General features: G+C 63.2%; 1 protein-coding gene across 1 annotated transcript in view; it reads right to left on the bottom strand.

The window, feature by feature from the left end:
- ELP1 (elongator acetyltransferase complex subunit 1) overlaps window positions 1-21,453 on the bottom strand; it is a 57,321-nt gene that overhangs the window by 14,923 nt on the left and 20,945 nt on the right. The window contains exons 17-23 of the mRNA XM_048504412.1: window positions 20,577-20,630; window positions 20,285-20,390; window positions 18,173-18,288; window positions 15,729-15,802; window positions 14,824-14,902; window positions 11,701-11,780; window positions 9,586-9,723 (exon numbers count right to left, since the gene is read on the bottom strand). Of these exons, the coding sequence (XP_048360369.1) occupies window positions 9,586-9,723; window positions 11,701-11,780; window positions 14,824-14,902; window positions 15,729-15,802; window positions 18,173-18,288; window positions 20,285-20,390; window positions 20,577-20,630 (647 nt within the window). The remainder of the gene's footprint in view (window positions 1-9,585; window positions 9,724-11,700; window positions 11,781-14,823; window positions 14,903-15,728; window positions 15,803-18,172; window positions 18,289-20,284; window positions 20,391-20,576; window positions 20,631-21,453) is intronic.

Here is a 21,453-nt window from a genome sequence, read left to right on the forward strand (position 1 = left end):
GTGGGGGGGGGGGGGGGTGGGGGGGGGGGGGGGTGGGGGGGGGGGGGGGTGGGGGGGGGGGGGGGTGGGGGGGGGGGGGGGTGGGGGGGGGGGGGGGTGGGGGGGGGGGGGGGTGGGGGGGGGGGGGGGTGGGGGGGGGGGGGGGTGGGGGGGGGGGGGGGTGGGGGGGGGGGGGGGTGGGGGGGGGGGGGGGTGGGGGGGGGGGGGGGTGGGGGGGGGGGGGGGTGGGGGGGGGGGGGGGTGGGGGGGGGGGGGGGTGGGGGGGGGGGGGGGTGGGGGGGGGGGGGGGTGGGGGGGGGGGGGGGTGGGGGGGGGGGGGGGTGGGGGGGGGGGGGGGTGGGGGGGGGGGGGGGTGGGGGGGGGGGGGGGTGGGGGGGGGGGGGGGTGGGGGGGGGGGGGGGTGGGGGGGGGGGGGGGTGGGGGGGGGGGGGGGTGGGGGGGGGGGGGGGTGGGGGGGGGGGGGGGTGGGGGGGGGGGGGGGTGGGGGGGGGGGGGGGTGGGGGGGGGGGGGGGTGGGGGGGGGGGGGGGTGGGGGGGGGGGGGGGTGGGGGGGGGGGGGGGTGGGGGGGGGGGGGGGTGGGGGGGGGGGGGGGTGGGGGGGGGGGGGGGTGGGGGGGGGGGGGGGTGGGGGGGGGGGGGGGTGGGGGGGGGGGGGGGTGGGGGGGGGGGGGGGTGGGGGGGGGGGGGGGTGGGGGGGGGGGGGGGTGGGGGGGGGGGGGGGTGGGGGGGGGGGGGGGTGGGGGGGGGGGGGGGTGGGGGGGGGGGGGGGTGGGGGGGGGGGGGGGTGGGGGGGGGGGGGGGTGGGGGGGGGGGGGGGTGGGGGGGGGGGGGGGTGGGGGGGGGGGGGGGTGGGGGGGGGGGGGGGTGGGGGGGGGGGGGGGTGGGGGGGGGGGGGGGTGGGGGGGGGGGGGGGTGGGGGGGGGGGGGGGTGGGGGGGGGGGGGGGTGGGGGGGGGGGGGGGTGGGGGGGGGGGGGGGTGGGGGGGGGGGGGGGTGGGGGGGGGGGGGGGTGGGGGGGGGGGGGGGTGGGGGGGGGGGGGGGTGGGGGGGGGGGGGGGTGGGGGGGGGGGGGGGTGGGGGGGGGGGGGGGTGGGGGGGGGGGGGGGTGGGGGGGGGGGGGGGTGGGGGGGGGGGGGGGTGGGGGGGGGGGGGGGTGGGGGGGGGGGGGGGTGGGGGGGGGGGGGGGTGGGGGGGGGGGGGGGTGGGGGGGGGGGGGGGTGGGGGGGGGGGGGGGTGGGGGGGGGGGGGGGTGGGGGGGGGGGGGGGTGGGGGGGGGGGGGGGTGGGGGGGGGGGGGGGTGGGGGGGGGGGGGGGTGGGGGGGGGGGGGGGTGGGGGGGGGGGGGGGTGGGGGGGGGGGGGGGTGGGGGGGGGGGGGGGTGGGGGGGGGGGGGGGTGGGGGGGGGGGGGGGTGGGGGGGGGGGGGGGTGGGGGGGGGGGGGGGTGGGGGGGGGGGGGGGTGGGGGGGGGGGGGGGTGGGGGGGGGGGGGGGTGGGGGGGGGGGGGGGTGGGGGGGGGGGGGGGTGGGGGGGGGGGGGGGTGGGGGGGGGGGGGGGTGGGGGGGGGGGGGGGTGGGGGGGGGGGGGGGTGGGGGGGGGGGGGGGTGGGGGGGGGGGGGGGTGGGGGGGGGGGGGGGTGGGGGGGGGGGGGGGTGGGGGGGGGGGGGGGTGGGGGGGGGGGGGGGTGGGGGGGGGGGGGGGTGGGGGGGGGGGGGGGTGGGGGGGGGGGGGGGTGGGGGGGGGGGGGGGTGGGGGGGGGGGGGGGTGGGGGGGGGGGGGGGTGGGGGGGGGGGGGGGTGGGGGGGGGGGGGGGTGGGGGGGGGGGGGGGTGGGGGGGGGGGGGGGTGGGGGGGGGGGGGGGTGGGGGGGGGGGGGGGTGGGGGGGGGGGGGGGTGGGGGGGGGGGGGGGTGGGGGGGGGGGGGGGTGGGGGGGGGGGGGGGTGGGGGGGGGGGGGGGTGGGGGGGGGGGGGGGTGGGGGGGGGGGGGGGTGGGGGGGGGGGGGGGTGGGGGGGGGGGGGGGTGGGGGGGGGGGGGGGTGGGGGGGGGGGGGGGTGGGGGGGGGGGGGGGTGGGGGGGGGGGGGGGTGGGGGGGGGGGGGGGTGGGGGGGGGGGGGGGTGGGGGGGGGGGGGGGTGGGGGGGGGGGGGGGTGGGGGGGGGGGGGGGTGGGGGGGGGGGGGGGTGGGGGGGGGGGGGGGTGGGGGGGGGGGGGGGTGGGGGGGGGGGGGGGTGGGGGGGGGGGGGGGTGGGGGGGGGGGGGGGTGGGGGGGGGGGGGGGTGGGGGGGGGGGGGGGTGGGGGGGGGGGGGGGTGGGGGGGGGGGGGGGTGGGGGGGGGGGGGGGTGGGGGGGGGGGGGGGTGGGGGGGGGGGGGGGTGGGGGGGGGGGGGGGTGGGGGGGGGGGGGGGTGGGGGGGGGGGGGGGTGGGGGGGGGGGGGGGTGGGGGGGGGGGGGGGTGGGGGGGGGGGGGGGTGGGGGGGGGGGGGGGTGGGGGGGGGGGGGGGTGGGGGGGGGGGGGGGTGGGGGGGGGGGGGGGTGGGGGGGGGGGGGGGTGGGGGGGGGGGGGGGTGGGGGGGGGGGGGGGTGGGGGGGGGGGGGGGTGGGGGGGGGGGGGGGTGGGGGGGGGGGGGGGTGGGGGGGGGGGGGGGTGGGGGGGGGGGGGGGTGGGGGGGGGGGGGGGTGGGGGGGGGGGGGGGTGGGGGGGGGGGGGGGTGGGGGGGGGGGGGGGTGGGGGGGGGGGGGGGTGGGGGGGGGGGGGGGTGGGGGGGGGGGGGGGTGGGGGGGGGGGGGGGTGGGGGGGGGGGGGGGTGGGGGGGGGGGGGGGTGGGGGGGGGGGGGGGTGGGGGGGGGGGGGGGTGGGGGGGGGGGGGGGTGGGGGGGGGGGGGGGTGGGGGGGGGGGGGGGTGGGGGGGGGGGGGGGTGGGGGGGGGGGGGGGTGGGGGGGGGGGGGGGTGGGGGGGGGGGGGGGTGGGGGGGGGGGGGGGTGGGGGGGGGGGGGGGTGGGGGGGGGGGGGGGTGGGGGGGGGGGGGGGTGGGGGGGGGGGGGGGTGGGGGGGGGGGGGGGTGGGGGGGGGGGGGGGTGGGGGGGGGGGGGGGTGGGGGGGGGGGGGGGTGGGGGGGGGGGGGGGTGGGGGGGGGGGGGGGTGGGGGGGGGGGGGGGTGGGGGGGGGGGGGGGTGGGGGGGGGGGGGGGTGGGGGGGGGGGGGGGTGGGGGGGGGGGGGGGTGGGGGGGGGGGGGGGTGGGGGGGGGGGGGGGTGGGGGGGGGGGGGGGTGGGGGGGGGGGGGGGTGGGGGGGGGGGGGGGTGGGGGGGGGGGGGGGTGGGGGGGGGGGGGGGTGGGGGGGGGGGGGGGTGGGGGGGGGGGGGGGTGGGGGGGGGGGGGGGTGGGGGGGGGGGGGGGTGGGGGGGGGGGGGGGTGGGGGGGGGGGGGGGTGGGGGGGGGGGGGGGTGGGGGGGGGGGGGGGTGGGGGGGGGGGGGGGTGGGGGGGGGGGGGGGTGGGGGGGGGGGGGGGTGGGGGGGGGGGGGGGTGGGGGGGGGGGGGGGTGGGGGGGGGGGGGGGTGGGGGGGGGGGGGGGTGGGGGGGGGGGGGGGTGGGGGGGGGGGGGGGTGGGGGGGGGGGGGGGTGGGGGGGGGGGGGGGTGGGGGGGGGGGGGGGTGGGGGGGGGGGGGGGTGGGGGGGGGGGGGGGTGGGGGGGGGGGGGGGTGGGGGGGGGGGGGGGTGGGGGGGGGGGGGGGTGGGGGGGGGGGGGGGTGGGGGGGGGGGGGGGTGGGGGGGGGGGGGGGTGGGGGGGGGGGGGGGTGGGGGGGGGGGGGGGTGGGGGGGGGGGGGGGTGGGGGGGGGGGGGGGTGGGGGGGGGGGGGGGTGGGGGGGGGGGGGGGTGGGGGGGGGGGGGGGTGGGGGGGGGGGGGGGTGGGGGGGGGGGGGGGTGGGGGGGGGGGGGGGTGGGGGGGGGGGGGGGTGGGGGGGGGGGGGGGTGGGGGGGGGGGGGGGTGGGGGGGGGGGGGGGTGGGGGGGGGGGGGGGTGGGGGGGGGGGGGGGTGGGGGGGGGGGGGGGTGGGGGGGGGGGGGGGTGGGGGGGGGGGGGGGTGGGGGGGGGGGGGGGTGGGGGGGGGGGGGGGTGGGGGGGGGGGGGGGTGGGGGGGGGGGGGGGTGGGGGGGGGGGGGGGTGGGGGGGGGGGGGGGTGGGGGGGGGGGGGGGTGGGGGGGGGGGGGGGTGGGGGGGGGGGGGGGTGGGGGGGGGGGGGGGTGGGGGGGGGGGGGGGTGGGGGGGGGGGGGGGTGGGGGGGGGGGGGGGTGGGGGGGGGGGGGGGTGGGGGGGGGGGGGGGTGGGGGGGGGGGGGGGTGGGGGGGGGGGGGGGTGGGGGGGGGGGGGGGTGGGGGGGGGGGGGGGTGGGGGGGGGGGGGGGTGGGGGGGGGGGGGGGTGGGGGGGGGGGGGGGTGGGGGGGGGGGGGGGTGGGGGGGGGGGGGGGTGGGGGGGGGGGGGGGTGGGGGGGGGGGGGGGTGGGGGGGGGGGGGGGTGGGGGGGGGGGGGGGTGGGGGGGGGGGGGGGTGGGGGGGGGGGGGGGTGGGGGGGGGGGGGGGTGGGGGGGGGGGGGGGTGGGGGGGGGGGGGGGTGGGGGGGGGGGGGGGTGGGGGGGGGGGGGGGTGGGGGGGGGGGGGGGTGGGGGGGGGGGGGGGTGGGGGGGGGGGGGGGTGGGGGGGGGGGGGGGTGGGGGGGGGGGGGGGTGGGGGGGGGGGGGGGTGGGGGGGGGGGGGGGTGGGGGGGGGGGGGGGTGGGGGGGGGGGGGGGTGGGGGGGGGGGGGGGTGGGGGGGGGGGGGGGTGGGGGGGGGGGGGGGTGGGGGGGGGGGGGGGTGGGGGGGGGGGGGGGTGGGGGGGGGGGGGGGTGGGGGGGGGGGGGGGTGGGGGGGGGGGGGGGTGGGGGGGGGGGGGGGTGGGGGGGGGGGGGGGTGGGGGGGGGGGGGGGTGGGGGGGGGGGGGGGTGGGGGGGGGGGGGGGTGGGGGGGGGGGGGGGTGGGGGGGGGGGGGGGTGGGGGGGGGGGGGGGTGGGGGGGGGGGGGGGTGGGGGGGGGGGGGGGTGGGGGGGGGGGGGGGTGGGGGGGGGGGGGGGTGGGGGGGGGGGGGGGTGGGGGGGGGGGGGGGTGGGGGGGGGGGGGGGTGGGGGGGGGGGGGGGTGGGGGGGGGGGGGGGTGGGGGGGGGGGGGGGTGGGGGGGGGGGGGGGTGGGGGGGGGGGGGGGTGGGGGGGGGGGGGGGTGGGGGGGGGGGGGGGTGGGGGGGGGGGGGGGTGGGGGGGGGGGGGGGTGGGGGGGGGGGGGGGTGGGGGGGGGGGGGGGTGGGGGGGGGGGGGGGTGGGGGGGGGGGGGGGTGGGGGGGGGGGGGGGTGGGGGGGGGGGGGGGTGGGGGGGGGGGGGGGTGGGGGGGGGGGGGGGTGGGGGGGGGGGGGGGTGGGGGGGGGGGGGGGTGGGGGGGGGGGGGGGTGGGGGGGGGGGGGGGTGGGGGGGGGGGGGGGTGGGGGGGGGGGGGGGTGGGGGGGGGGGGGGGTGGGGGGGGGGGGGGGTGGGGGGGGGGGGGGGTGGGGGGGGGGGGGGGTGGGGGGGGGGGGGGGTGGGGGGGGGGGGGGGTGGGGGGGGGGGGGGGTGGGGGGGGGGGGGGGTGGGGGGGGGGGGGGGTGGGGGGGGGGGGGGGTGGGGGGGGGGGGGGGTGGGGGGGGGGGGGGGTGGGGGGGGGGGGGGGTGGGGGGGGGGGGGGGTGGGGGGGGGGGGGGGTGGGGGGGGGGGGGGGTGGGGGGGGGGGGGGGTGGGGGGGGGGGGGGGTGGGGGGGGGGGGGGGTGGGGGGGGGGGGGGGTGGGGGGGGGGGGGGGTGGGGGGGGGGGGGGGTGGGGGGGGGGGGGGGTGGGGGGGGGGGGGGGTGGGGGGGGGGGGGGGTGGGGGGGGGGGGGGGTGGGGGGGGGGGGGGGTGGGGGGGGGGGGGGGTGGGGGGGGGGGGGGGTGGGGGGGGGGGGGGGTGGGGGGGGGGGGGGGTGGGGGGGGGGGGGGGTGGGGGGGGGGGGGGGTGGGGGGGGGGGGGGGTGGGGGGGGGGGGGGGTGGGGGGGGGGGGGGGTGGGGGGGGGGGGGGGTGGGGGGGGGGGGGGGTGGGGGGGGGGGGGGGTGGGGGGGGGGGGGGGTGGGGGGGGGGGGGGGTGGGGGGGGGGGGGGGTGGGGGGGGGGGGGGGTGGGGGGGGGGGGGGGTGGGGGGGGGGGGGGGTGGGGGGGGGGGGGGGTGGGGGGGGGGGGGGGTGGGGGGGGGGGGGGGTGGGGGGGGGGGGGGGTGGGGGGGGGGGGGGGTGGGGGGGGGGGGGGGTGGGGGGGGGGGGGGGTGGGGGGGGGGGGGGGTGGGGGGGGGGGGGGGTGGGGGGGGGGGGGGGTGGGGGGGGGGGGGGGTGGGGGGGGGGGGGGGTGGGGGGGGGGGGGGGTGGGGGGGGGGGGGGGTGGGGGGGGGGGGGGGTGGGGGGGGGGGGGGGTGGGGGGGGGGGGGGGTGGGGGGGGGGGGGGGTGGGGGGGGGGGGGGGTGGGGGGGGGGGGGGGTGGGGGGGGGGGGGGGTGGGGGGGGGGGGGGGTGGGGGGGGGGGGGGGTGGGGGGGGGGGGGGGTGGGGGGGGGGGGGGGTGGGGGGGGGGGGGGGTGGGGGGGGGGGGGGGTGGGGGGGGGGGGGGGTGGGGGGGGGGGGGGGTGGGGGGGGGGGGGGGTGGGGGGGGGGGGGGGTGGGGGGGGGGGGGGGTGGGGGGGGGGGGGGGTGGGGGGGGGGGGGGGTGGGGGGGGGGGGGGGTGGGGGGGGGGGGGGGTGGGGGGGGGGGGGGGTGGGGGGGGGGGGGGGTGGGGGGGGGGGGGGGTGGGGGGGGGGGGGGGTGGGGGGGGGGGGGGGTGGGGGGGGGGGGGGGTGGGGGGGGGGGGGGGTGGGGGGGGGGGGGGGTGGGGGGGGGGGGGGGTGGGGGGGGGGGGGGGTGGGGGGGGGGGGGGGTGGGGGGGGGGGGGGGTGGGGGGGGGGGGGGGTGGGGGGGGGGGGGGGTGGGGGGGGGGGGGGGTGGGGGGGGGGGGGGGTGGGGGGGGGGGGGGGTGGGGGGGGGGGGGGGTGGGGGGGGGGGGGGGTGGGGGGGGGGGGGGGTGGGGGGGGGGGGGGGTGGGGGGGGGGGGGGGTGGGGGGGGGGGGGGGTGGGGGGGGGGGGGGGTGGGGGGGGGGGGGGGTGGGGGGGGGGGGGGGTGGGGGGGGGGGGGGGTGGGGGGGGGGGGGGGTGGGGGGGGGGGGGGGTGGGGGGGGGGGGGGGTGGGGGGGGGGGGGGGTGGGGGGGGGGGGGGGTGGGGGGGGGGGGGGGTGGGGGGGGGGGGGGGTGGGGGGGGGGGGGGGTGGGGGGGGGGGGGGGTGGGGGGGGGGGGGGGTGGGGGGGGGGGGGGGTGGGGGGGGGGGGGGGTGGGGGGGGGGGGGGGTGGGGGGGGGGGGGGGTGGGGGGGGGGGGGGGTGGGGGGGGGGGGGGGTGGGGGGGGGGGGGGGTGGGGGGGGGGGGGGGTGGGGGGGGGGGGGGGTGGGGGGGGGGGGGGGTGGGGGGGGGGGGGGGTGGGGGGGGGGGGGGGTGGGGGGGGGGGGGGGTGGGGGGGGGGGGGGGTGGGGGGGGGGGGGGGTGGGGGGGGGGGGGGGTGGGGGGGGGGGGGGGTGGGGGGGGGGGGGGGTGGGGGGGGGGGGGGGTGGGGGGGGGGGGGGGTGGGGGGGGGGGGGGGTGGGGGGGGGGGGGGGTGGGGGGGGGGGGGGGTGGGGGGGGGGGGGGGTGGGGGGGGGGGGGGGTGGGGGGGGGGGGGGGTGGGGGGGGGGGGGGGTGGGGGGGGGGGGGGGTGGGGGGGGGGGGGGGTGGGGGGGGGGGGGGGTGGGGGGGGGGGGGGGTGGGGGGGGGGGGGGGTGGGGGGGGGGGGGGGTGGGGGGGGGGGGGGGTGGGGGGGGGGGGGGGTGGGGGGGGGGGGGGGTGGGGGGGGGGGGGGGTGGGGGGGGGGGGGGGTGGGGGGGGGGGGGGGTGGGGGGGGGGGGGGGTGGGGGGGGGGGGGGGTGGGGGGGGGGGGGGGTGGGGGGGGGGGGGGGTGGGGGGGGGGGGGGGTGGGGGGGGGGGGGGGTGGGGGGGGGGGGGGGTGGGGGGGGGGGGGGGTGGGGGGGGGGGGGGGTGGGGGGGGGGGGGGGTGGGGGGGGGGGGGGGTGGGGGGGGGGGGGGGTGGGGGGGGGGGGGGGTGGGGGGGGGGGGGGGTGGGGGGGGGGGGGGGTGGGGGGGGGGGGGGGTGGGGGGGGGGGGGGGTGGGGGGGGGGGGGGGTGGGGGGGGGGGGGGGTGGGGGGGGGGGGGGGTGGGGGGGGGGGGGGGTGGGGGGGGGGGGGGGTGGGGGGGGGGGGGGGTGGGGGGGGGGGGGGGTGGGGGGGGGGGGGGGTGGGGGGGGGGGGGGGTGGGGGGGGGGGGGGGTGGGGGGGGGGGGGGGTGGGGGGGGGGGGGGGTGGGGGGGGGGGGGGGTGGGGGGGGGGGGGGGTGGGGGGGGGAGGAAGTGGGGGGGGGGGGGGGAGGGGGGGGAAAGCCAAGGGGGGGGGCGGGCCGGGCCAGGGGGGGGGGGGTTGGGGGGGGGGGGGGGGGCGGGGGGGGGGGGGGGGGGGGGGGGGGGGTGGGGCGGGGGGATTCCCATCAGCCCCTGCCAGCATGGCCAATTGGCCATGCTGGCCATGCTGGCAGGGCTGATGGGAATTGTAGTCCATGAACATCTGAAGAGCCGCAGGTTGCAGACCCCTGCAACTAGATATGAAGCATGACCCCTTGCTCTCATTACTACAATATCCAAAGTCTTGATTAATGAACAGGATAACAAGATGGTGAAGGCTAAGAGTTCTCCAGTCTACTCCCCGTCACCCATTCACTACAGATGTCATTGCCCAAAGGAGCACACGATGGCCTCCAAGCCCTGAGAGAGGAGGCAGGGAATGTTCCTCCCACCTCAAGGCCCAAAGCTGTCTTTCTCTCCCTACTAACTACCCAGGGGGGAGAGGTTGGGAGGAAGGAAGAATTTTCAGAAATGTGTTGCTGTCTTCAAATGGGGGAGATCTAAGGACCCCAGCCATAAAACTCCAGTCTGCTCCTATTTCTAGTTCCAGGTACCAATTCTTGGTTATACTAGACTAGAGTATGACCGAATGTCAAGAACTATAATCTGTCTCACAAAAAGATGTCAGTAGATTGTATATTCCTCTACCATGGAACTCAACATGCCGGACCCTCTTTGTTGTAGAATGCTCCGCCTTGGTCCTACTGCCTACCTACCTCTGCTCCCCGCATCTGTTTGAAAGTCTGATGATAGTCATTCAACAAACTATAAATGCTTTGGCATTAAAGTACCATGTTCAATAATGCACAAAATAATGGTTTTGACAAAGCTAGTGTGCTAAAATGAAAGATAAATTTTCATATGTGTTCTAGTGAGGAAGCATACAATTTTCTTAACTGCTGCACCCCAACTGACCATACTAACATCTTTATCTGAGACAGTGTATAGCTTTGATGAACACAAGTACTGTATAGTAATTCATATGTTTTGTACTTGGGACCATTGATCTTCTCCATGGCTGTTCTCATTGCGTTGCAGATCAGGTTGACCTTTTTACCATCAGAATTGAGCTGCTCAGAGGCATCCCTGGGCTCGAGGGGTGGGTACATAGTCTTTGTGAAGTCTTCTTCTCTAAGGAAGAGCATATAAAAAACAGAGCTTATGGATCTCAGTAAATCTGCAATTCCAGTGTGCACAAAGTGTAAAAAATACTGTGTCAAAATATTTTTTACAAATTGAATGGGGAGAACAGTGTCTATGAAAGTGCAAAAATGTTGTAGATTGGGAACCAAAGACAGCTTCTGGAGAGCCTCATCTTGCTTGTTTTCTATACATGGAGCAGCTTGAGGAACCATGGCTGGGAAGAGAAGTCTCTCTCACACACACCCCACAGACTGCTGAGAGTACTCAGCCCCTGCTTTATACTGGAGGTTCTAGGGGTATCCACTCTGGGTACCTTCAGAATTCTGAAACAGGGTGATGGGTGAAAGCACAAAATGGCTCCAGAAAGAGGCAGAATCAGTCGCAATACAGCTGCCGCTCCTTCCCTTCAGTTATAGTGGCAGTGGTGGCAGCTGCTGCCAAAGAGACATTGTTAAAAAAACTGCACATCTGATGACATCTCCAATGGCCAATCAGAAGCCTGGCTGCGCAAAAGCCCCACCTGTCAGTGCCCAGTTTCTAAAAACACTTGGTGGGAACCAGGAAAGGTGCTGGTGGGTGCCATGGCTCCTACTGGCATCACGCTAGGCACAGGCAACAAAAAGAACAACCTATCTGATCAAAAACTGCATGATTGGCATAAAGGACAAAAACAGGTAATTTTTCAGAAATTTTAAATAGGCATATTTAAATTTAGAAATATAGAAACAAACATAAACCAGACCCCAATAGGATAAATAAGTGATCCAATACAAATGAAGTGAATAACAACTAAACAATAAGAACATAAGAACATAAGAAAGAGCCTGCTGGATCAGACCAGAGTCCATCTAGTCCAGCACTCTGCTACTTGCAGTGGCCCACCAGGTGTCTTTGGGAGCTCACATGAAAGCAATGAAAGCAATGGCCTGCTGCTGCTGCTGTTCCCAAGCACCTGGTCTGCTAAGGCATTTGCAACCGCAGATCAAGGAGGATCAAGATTGGTAGCCATAAATCGACTTCTCATCCATAAATCTGTCCAAGCCCCTTTTAAAGCTATCCAGGTTAGTGGCCATCACCACCTCCTGTGGCAGCATATTCCAAACACCAATCACACGTTGCGTGAAGAAGTGTTTCCTTTTATTAGTCCTAATTCTTCCCCCCAGCATTTTCAATGTATGCCCCCTGGTTCTAGTATTGTGAGAAAGAGAGAAAAATTTCTCTCTGTCAACATTTTCTATCCCATGCATAATTTTATAGACTTCAATCATATCCCCCCTCAGATGTCTCCTCTCCAAACTAAAGAGTCCCAATGTCATCTTATCAGCTAGTCCAAATAAACAAATACATAGATACATATTTTGAAGCTTATGAAATACAGTTAGAAGTCCAACCCCACTCATAGAGTAGTCTGTTATGTCCTAAAACCATTAAATTATTTTTCTTTTTAGCAGCAGAGCATGAACATGCCTTGCCTATTAATAAAGTCACTTCACTGAACCATATATGTTTAATAGATATGACTTGTCTCTCATCCAGTCTTCCCTAAATGGGTTGAATGTAATTTTAAAAAATAGTAGCAGCCACTCTTCTAAAAACAAAATAGCAGCCATAATGCAAAGGGAGTCGGGGTGGGGGTGAGGGGAATTGGGTCTTCCTCTTTCTCCCCATTAGACTTTACAGATGAAAGCTGAACACATACTGGACACACATTCACCCTGGAAAGGGGAAAAATCAGAAGCAGATAAACAGAAACTACATGCTTTCTTTTACTCTGGGGATAAGAACAGCTCAGAGAAGCCATGTGAGGGAAGGTTTAATTGCCTCTTTTCCTGTGCCACGTTCCCAATATGACTCACGTGGCCCCACGTGGCTGCTATCATGTGGAAGAACCCATCACAGATTTCCTCAGGGCTGGCCCTTTCCCCTTTTAAACCAAAGCAGACTCTATCAAAAAGCAATACTCACTTCAGCTCCGTAAGAAACAAGTTGATATAATTTACAGAATCTACTTGTTTGATAAACGTTTCCACATTGTCCAGGAAGACCTGAGATGAAATTCAAGGCAGTTTAATTCAACACCAGCCTATTAAATGGTATGCTTAAGATGCAGAAGAAACAAAATGCCAATTCTAGCCTGAAATGGAATTTCAGCACCTGGTTTGAAGAAGCAAGACAAAACACATCAATGGTACAACTCTTCTGCCACCTGTCTAGATCAGGAGTCTGCAACCTGCAGCTCCGGAGCCACATGAGGCTCTTTCAGCCTTATACTGCGGCTCCAAGTGGCTTGGAGATTAGAGAGTAGCGTGGGCATGTCCCTCCAGCCAATGGTGGGATTCAAACATTTTAACAACAGGTTCCAATAGTGGTGGGATCCAAATAATGACTGTTAAAAAGTATTTAAAAATATTTTAATATCACTTTTTAAATTTTAAGTGTTAAAAAATATTAATACTTAATAAAAAATATTTTAAGTATTAAAAAAGTAATATTTTAAATTTTAACAATAGGTTCTATAGAACCTTCAGAACCCCCTGAATCCCACCTCTGCCTCCAGCCCTCCAGAGCAGCGCTGGAAGGAAAGGCGAGTGGAGGGGCCAAACCGGAGGTTGCTCCGTCTCGGTAGATCTTCGGGGCCGTGGAAAACAGGTCCAAATGGCTCTTTGGGTGGTAAAGGTTGCCGACCCCTGGTCTAGATATTGCCTCCTAAAATGGTTCCCTCTAATCACATTGCAAGACAGCTTGGTACAAACACAACATTTCCATCCCTCCTATACTCTACTTAATCATGTATGTCAGTGTTAGGTCTTGCAACCTTAAGCCAATGAATGGACTCTGAAATATAGATCAGTAGCGTTTATTGAATAGGCATCGAAGCACCATACTTGGCAAAGCCAGTTCTGACAAATCTGGCATCTACAGTCCCCTTTATCCCCTGTAGAGAACCCCCTCCCATTTTCCCAAGATTTGTGAAAAACAGTCTTTGGAGCTAAGGTGCCCCAAGGTCAGCGACAGATAGCAAGAGAAAGCCACCTGGCCTCCTGCTGTACAAGATAACGGATGTAATGCAGTCCCATGGGATGGAGGTACCAGGGGAAGCCTAGTTGTCTACAAAGCGCATGAAGCCATAAAATAAAGATCAAGGAAAGAATGCACAGATGGCAGTGGATACATATAGCAGGCTGGTTACATTTATCTTCCTAGCAGCAGTAATTTGTTACTTTAAGCAGCTGCATGGTTCCGGGAATGTATCTCAATCACCTAGACAGCATCCATTTGACAGTCAGTTGATATATAATTTTTGACCAAAAATAAAATGAAATTTCATTTTCTAAAATTTCAATTTGTTTCTGTAAACCTAACACAAGTACAAAGTGAAACGGAACCCTAATCATCCCTATGTAAGCTGGGCTCCACTTTAAACAACTCTGTGCTTGCCCTAAATTCCACCCCTGCAGCTGGGTGCTGGGGACTGACATGCCACAGGTCTCCAGTTGCCCCGTTCCCTTAAATGGCTGGATGTGTTTTATGTTGTGAGGATGCAACCAGAGAGCCAATAAAAAACTGTAGTGGTGCCATTCTGCCAGGCCCGCTGCCCTCACTAAGCCTCTGAAAAAAACCAGTATTTGTCTTTTCATTTACCTTAAAAAAATGCTTCCCTAATCCATAGTGAAGAAATTTTTAGATAACTGGCCATTTATGTTTTAACAACTATTAATAACAATGCAATTATTTTAAATATTTAGGTGTTACATTCAGTCCTTCACTAAATTGGAATGCCCACTTAGCAGTGGTCAAAGCAGCTGCCCAAAAATCTGTTGGGGCAATATTGAGATTTTATCATACAAAAGGAGGTCATTTAGTTGATCCAGCCCTAAAAATCTTTAAAACTAAAGTTATATCTATGTTACTCTATGCTACAGAGATTTGGGGATGGAATGTCCAAGTCCTACATAAAATAGAAACTATTCAAAACTCCTTCCTTAAACGAATTCTCCTACTCCCTAAAGGAACGCCAGCAGCCCTCCTTAGGGCAGAACTCGGTTTGCCTTCTATTAAAGCTCGAGCTGAATTGGCAATTTTGAAATACGTTAAAAAGAGTTCACTAAAACCGACTTCGTTTGGGAATCAAAGTCTGCAGATATTACTAAAGGCCTCAAAATTACATAATACCTCCCTAAATAATATATTGCTCAGTTATTCTGTTCCAGATCATTTATTCTCTTCACCAATTTTAAATCACGACCTTCGGGACTGGATATTCAAAGGAGATAACTGTATGGACAGAGATATAATTTTACATTCCAAGTTTGCTCCCTGGTATAGTCACCTTAAAAAGGATCATCATAGAGCCTCCTATCTTGCTGGCATTACTCAGTTTAAGATAAGGAAGGCTATGACAGCATTACGATTTCAAACAATGCCAACAAATTATTTAGAAGGCAGATATGCCAAAATACCAGTTGAACAACAAATTTGTATCTGCAAACAGGAAGTAGAGGATTTACCTCATTATGTTCTGAACTGCCCCCTGTACGCAGAGCCTAGGGCTAAGTTTCTGAATAGTTTCATATCCCTGTCCCAGGTATATTATGAGTCAGACTATTATACCTTCTCCTTGCGGATTTGGATCCCTATATATCCTATAGGGTTGGCCTATTCGCCTTGGCAGCTACAAAGATTCGCTCCAACAACGTAATAAAGTAAATGATCAAACCTAAATTGGTATAAGTTAGGTGGGAATACAATCTAGACATACTGTAGGGGGGAAAGTGAAAGACTTAGTGTTCACATGATGGATTTTTAGTGAATTTTTTTTTTCTTACCTGTTGGAATAACAAGTTGGCTCAGAAGTTTTAATGTAATAATATTGTAATATTGTAATGGCCTATGGCTTTCAATAAAATTGATTGATTGATTGATTGATTGAACTATTAATAACATTGTATGATAATTAGAGGCCAAGCTACACCCATGTCTCCCCATCCTTGTTACCAAGAGCATTGTAGCTTATGACTGTCCATTCATAATTCCTGCCTCCTACAAAATATCTTATGAGTAAATACCAACTGCTTTCCTTGAACTTGCCTTTGGATTGTGGTCATAAAGGAGATTTAGATTGATTCGTAGCTTCCTCATACATTCAAATGCTTCTTTAAACTGAATCCTGTAAGAAGCAACGGATTGGCATGAGTCAGTTCTGATACATTCATAGAAACAGAAAAATAGCATCATGAGTGCCTTTTCTGGCTTTTTTCAGAGGGTGTAAAAAGTAGAACATATTTAAATTAATTAAAATACATGTGTGTTTTGCTGTCAACTCACAGCTGACTTATTGAGATCTGTTAGTGTTTTCAAGGCAAGAGATGTTCATAAGTGGTTTGCCATTGCCTGCCTCCTCTTTACACCCCTGAGATTCTTAGGAGATCTCCCATCCACATTCTTGCCAGGGTTGAGGCAAGAGTGTGTGACTGGCCCACGGTCACCCAGTGAGTTTCCTTGGCAGAGTGGGGATTTGAACTTGGGTTTCCCAGATCCTAGTCTAACACCTTAACCAATACACCACACTGGTGGTGTACCTGCATATACTCCAAATGCGTTACACTAGGGTCTTCAAACCTGTTGCGTCTGTGAGCACTTTGGAATTTTGAGAATCGGCAGTGGGCACCACCACAAAATGGCTGCCATCAGAGGAAGAAACAAACACAAATCAGCCACCACGTGAGGTAACCACAAAATGTTGAGAGTCAAGTGTCTTCCTATGGTAGAGGCAGCTGTTTCTAAACCGATGCTCCCTGCAGACTCAAAGGTCTGGGATCTTTCAAAGCACTTCCTGCTCCAGAAACAAGGAGGAAAGCCAGGATTGGCCCATATGTTAACGAAAATGAAAGTGGGGCCTCAAGAAATATGTTGGTTTACACCATGCCATCCATAAGTGTCATACACGGGAGATCTTTGCCTTGAACACGAGGAGGTCCAAAAGACTGCCTTACCTGTCCAGCCACTTCCGAACTTGAGCCAATACAAGAGCCCGATGATGAATTGTTTCCAAGTTTCCTCTTGGTACCTACAAAAAGAGCCCAAGAAGATGGTTTATCCAAACTGCTGAGAACATCAAGTTCGAGTAACTGTTATGTCCAACCCACTGTCTGGTGTCCCAGCTCAGACGCTAGACATCAGTGACTCAGGGTCCAGCTTCGTTTTTTATACTGAATTAGTGTAACTGATCAGTGGTACTTCAATTTTCTTATCTCCCTTGAGAACACAGTAGAAAGGCAGGAAATAAAAGCAACTAAGAACCACCTAACACAGAGTTTCCCAACTTGTGTGAAGGCTGAAGTAAAATGGTTTTCTCAACTGTCACAGAGATACCTTTTGCTCTTTATCCATTATGTGATTACTTGGTTCCCCTGACCTAACTTTGACTGAGACAGTTGGCTGTCAGGCCTGAGGGAATTAATTTCCCAAATATATGTGGCCCTGATGTCAATCAAGATCACTGTGTGAGAGAAGAGGGTTCGGCCTCCCCTCCCCCCTCATTTTCCTAACCCAAAGTAGCCTTAGGGGGCTGCACACTGAAGTCGTTACGGCGATGCAAGGAATAGGTGAGACGCAGCGATATCAGGAGACTGGTGGAGAGAGGCCAGTGGTAGTCTGGTTGGTCTGGCCCAGGGGTAGGGAACCTTTAACACTCAAAGAGCCATTTGGACCCGTTTTCCATGGGAAAAGAAAACACTTGGAGCAGCAAATAATTTTTGACATTTAAAATAAAGATAACACTGTATATATTGGGTTTTTTTACCTTTTACTCGGCTCATTCTGAGAAGCTCATGGATGCGTCCGCCCTGCTGCCTGCAGGGCGGGCAAGGATGGGACCTCACCGGCCACTGGGAAAGCGCCCACCCCGCTCCAAAAGGGCAGGCGAGAGGGGAAGCCTGGGGCGTGGCCCAGCCAGCCGCAGGCAGTTGGTGCACCAGGATGGGGCCAGCAGCTCGGCTCGAGGAGCCACAGTGCAAGGGCAGAAGAGCCGCATGCGGCTCTCGAGCCGCAGGTTCCCTACCCCTGGTCTGGCCAATCTGCCGAACTGGGGTCACTGGCACCTTTTATTAAGGGTTTGGGGAAGGCGGGAGAGCGGGAGAAAGTTGTGCAATTCATGACTCAGTGGAGGGCTGCGTAAGTGCAGGGAGAAACGTTCCTGTCTGGGTCGAATCCACATTCAGGTATCTTGTGACCTGGGTGTCTGGGAGATCTCGTGATGTGCGTACGTGTGAGCCCAGGAGGGGACAGATGGCGCAGGCATTCCTGTGCACTTTTTGAAGCTCTACTGGGTCCGCTAACGCACCCCTACATCACACACAGCCCATTAGTAGCCAAGTAAATAGGAACACAGTTCAGGACTGGAACAGAGCATGGGAGGGGGAAGGTTAAAACCCCTTCTTCCCTGTGCCCTGATCCCAATCCACACTGAGGCCCTGTGTGCTTGATAAATGAGCTCCCTCACACCTGAGGTCTGTCTCAGTCATTACAAATATTAACTACTCATTTCACTAAATTACACATTACAAATGCTAAAAAGAAGTTTGACTGTGGGAAGAGACATATCCAGAGCACTCCAAATTCCATCTGCTCTTGGTTTAGAAACATAGCACAGTAAGCAATCTACACATACAAGACCTGTGTATTGAGGAGTAGTGGTCAGAGAGTTGGACTACTAGGATCTGGAAAACACAGGTTCAAATTCCCACTCTGCAACAAAACTTCCTTGGGACGTTGAGCCAATCACGCTCTCTTGGCCTAACCTACCTCACAGAATTGTTGTGAGTCAAATGGTAGAGAAGAGAATGACGCATGCCACTGTGAGCTCTTTTGAGGAAGAAAGGGATAAAAATCCACTAATACACTACCAACAAGTGTAGGTCAAATGCAATTTCAAACCAAAAATGCATTGCATGCTTGAATGCCAACCTATATGAAAACTTCCACTATATTGAAAATGTTCATGTCAAGTAGAAAAGAGCAGTCTTAACTTCTCCCTGACATACTAGCTTTTTATACAGAGGGAAAAATACAAAAAATGTGGTGTATCCCATCTGTGCCCCAACCTGGCCTAATCTCATCACAGCTTGGAAGCGAAGCATGGTGGGCCCAGTTGGATGTGATCACCAAGGAAGTCTAGGGCTGCTACAAAGAGGCATGCAATGGCAAACCACTTCTGAATGTCTTTTGCCTCGAAAACCCTATGGGATTGCCATACAACTGAGACTTTATGGTACTTTCTACTACCACCCCACCTGTGGTCTGAATGTTACAGTTCAGCAAGAGCTAAACCACATGATTTTCCTACCCATGTAAACTCAACTTTCTAGTCCATGCAACAAACACCACGGTACTGGAAAAAAACTACTTTGGGCTGTAAGAATACCCAGAGACCACTCACCTGCAGTATCAACTTGGTGTCCGGTGGCACAATCGTCACAATACGAGATCCTCTTTCAATCTTGCGCAGGGTCTCGTTTTCGGGGACAGAAGTGCTGCCCAAAGCTGCTTGCAGAGCTGAAGAAACCACAGTAAGAAATATAAAAGCTTAACTCAAAGCCAGAACTCTCCATCTTGGTTGAACGTCTGCATGAAAAGTGCTTAATAAGAGGGCACTGAGAGCACACATGCAACCCAAAAGGCTCCAATCGCATCACATCATAATCTGCAAGGGAGGACTCATTGGGAAGGGGAAAATCTTCCCAGTTGACCCTAACTTCTCTCTCCCTTGTTTTACTTAATGAGATGTTTTCCTCTCTCTCTACTTGCATGCCGACTTTCCTCTATCTTTATCATGGCTGATACGCAGGTTTTAAAAAAATGCTTGTTTATGCATGTGTGTTTTTTGAGATATTTGCACATGCACAGATCCTGTACATTTGTTCATGGTGGGGTTAGCCAAATACATTGACAGCCAGTGTAGTGCAGTAGCTCAGAGTATCAGACTAGGATCTGGGAGGCCCAGGTTCAAATCTCCACTCTGCCATGGAAGCTTGCAGGGTGACCTTGGGACAGTCACTCTCGCCCAGCCTAACCTACCTCACAGGGGTGTTGTGAGGATAAAGTGTAGGAGAGGAAAACCATGTAAGCTGCTTTGGGTTCCCATTGAGAAGAAAGGTTGACAAGAAATACACTGAGAAGAAATATATCTCAGCTTTTTATACTGGTGCAAACCTGGTTAGCAGAAACATATGCCCTCCTCTCCTTGTGGATTTTTCAAACTACACAGAAGGACCACCCATTGCTATTAGATACAGGATACCCACAAGAGAAAACTGGACACTGATAACTGGCGGTAGCAGATATTCTGTGCATTAAGTTAGAGCGGGATGGCCAACCTATAGCACCCCAAATGTTCATGGACTACAATTCCCATCAGCCCCTGCCAGCATGGAGTGCCATAGGTTGGCCACCCCTGAGTTAGAGACTGATCAGAAAGCACACAGGGCAGCTCAATAATGGAAAGTAGGCAGGCGTTGTCCCGTAGGCTGTGAGCCCCACAGATAAAAGGTAATGTATAATAAATGAATAAGTTTTTCACATACACTGGTCTTCTCAGGAAATGTAATCTCTGATAGGACCGAATGGACTAACTGAAAATACTTGTATGAGAAGGATTATTAAACTGGTTTTTTAAAAACCAAGGCTTGTTTTGCCATTACTTATTAGAGATTTGATGAAGAATCTTGGGCTTTTGCTTACCTCAGTCCCACCTCTTGACGTCAGAGGAAAAAGAAGTCTCACCCCATAACCATTTGTTTGTTTGGGATGGGTGAGAGAAGGAAAATTCTTAGGCTAATTGGGACCTGGAAAAGGTGCCTGACAGATTTGCTCTCACCATCTTTTGAATCTGTTTGATATTGATACTGTTGTTTTAATGTTTTTATCCACACTTTCCACATTTTACGAAAAGTGGTACTGTATATTAAAGATGTGTTAGCTGCCCTGAGCCCAGCCTCGGCTGGCAAGGGCAGGATAGCAAGTCCAATAAATAAATTAAATAAATAAAAGTGCATTTGCACGCAGTATTTTCTAGACTCCCAGAAAGAATGTCTGTTTTGATCAGATGGCACAGCTAGGATGACTTTCCTGACTGTGGTAGAAGGGACATCTGAGCAGGAATGAAGGTGCCCAAAATGTTTAGATTTCTCCTCAGTTGGTAACGGTTAAATATGTACCCCAATGGAATCACTAGAGGACATGGCCAAATGCTTTTCTTTGGCAAAGGCACAGCACCAACGAAAGCACATTTTCCTCTGCTACTCTTCATTGTTTATAAAGCCCAATCTACATTCGGCCTCACTGATCTACTGAACAACTGCACAATGACCTTAAACCCTGCCAGAGGAAGAATATTAGCAGCCACTCTGAAGAACTGCAAGCAGAAACTATCCACAGATGGCCGTGGCTTCAGGAGGGTAGAGAAAGCAGGGAAGTGATCTGTGGAAAATGGTCTGTGAAGAAGCAACCAATCAGAGCACTCTTTATTGTAAGAAAACACCAGGATATATACCTTTCAGGGATGTGTTCTTCAGAGGCAGACACCGGCAGGTGTGAGAATGGGTAGTCACCAACAGAAACTCATCATGAATTATGAAAGATGTGACATTTGAAGCAGCCTATGAGACGTTTATATAGATTTAAAATTAATTTTTATTTAAGTTTGTTTAAAATATTTATAGCCCACTTTCTCCCATTAGGAACCCAAAGCAAAAAAAGAAACCTCCTTCCCCACTTAGTTAAATGTGGGGAACATCACATAAACAACTTTTCTGAGGGGAGAGAGAACTAAGAATAATTGGTACCTCAGTATCATTAATGAAAAAACGGCATCTGTCAGTTAGGCCAAAAATGGTGTCCTAAGACAAAAAATGGAAACAGAATATGATTAGAAAATAAATAATGTAGAAATAACTGTATAGAAAAATAGATTCCATTATTATTGTTTGTTGACTCCAATATACTGTACTGAAACCATGAGATCATAACAGTTACACAAAACTTTTTGGCACTTTAAATGACACCCAAAAAAGTATTTAAAGCCAACCAAAGCAACACAACAATAGAAAGTGTGCAGGTTTTCAAGCTACCCAGAATTCTCTATGGGCTGGATGTTAAAAAATAGAAATTGCTAGTGTGTGTGTGTGTGTTACATATTGCCTGTTAAACAATTCTGCAGAAAACTGGTAACATTTGTAGTGTGCTATTTAATAAAAAGTATCATTTGTTTTTTGTTGTTTTGATTATGCTGTGGACCTACTTTTTAAAAACAATACATTGTATATTACCTATTTTTAACCTACTTTAAAAAAACAATACCTTGTATGTTAGCTAGTTCTTGCTATACTTAATAGATCTGAGATTCTGCATTTCTTGCCACACTGCAACATCCTACATTGTGATTGGAGGATGGAATTAACTTTTATTGACCTGAAATGAAGAATGCTCTGAGATATATTTAAAGATATATTAATGAAAAAAGGCAACAGATTTGCAGCCTTTTCAAATTCTGCTCAGCCTTGCCGAGTCCAGCTTTAAACTGTGGGTTCTACCTCTGACATCCATGTGGATGCAGAGGTGGAGCCTGTATCTCAAACCTTGATCCAGCCAGGCCGAGCCCAGTGTTAAACTGTGGGCTCCACCTACAAAATCCACATAGATGTCAGAGGCAGAGCCAGTCTA

This window comes from Sphaerodactylus townsendi, linkage group LG07 (genome assembly GCF_021028975.2).
Source record: "Sphaerodactylus townsendi isolate TG3544 linkage group LG07, MPM_Stown_v2.3, whole genome shotgun sequence".
NCBI classification, from domain to species: Eukaryota; Metazoa; Chordata; class Lepidosauria; order Squamata; family Sphaerodactylidae; genus Sphaerodactylus; species Sphaerodactylus townsendi.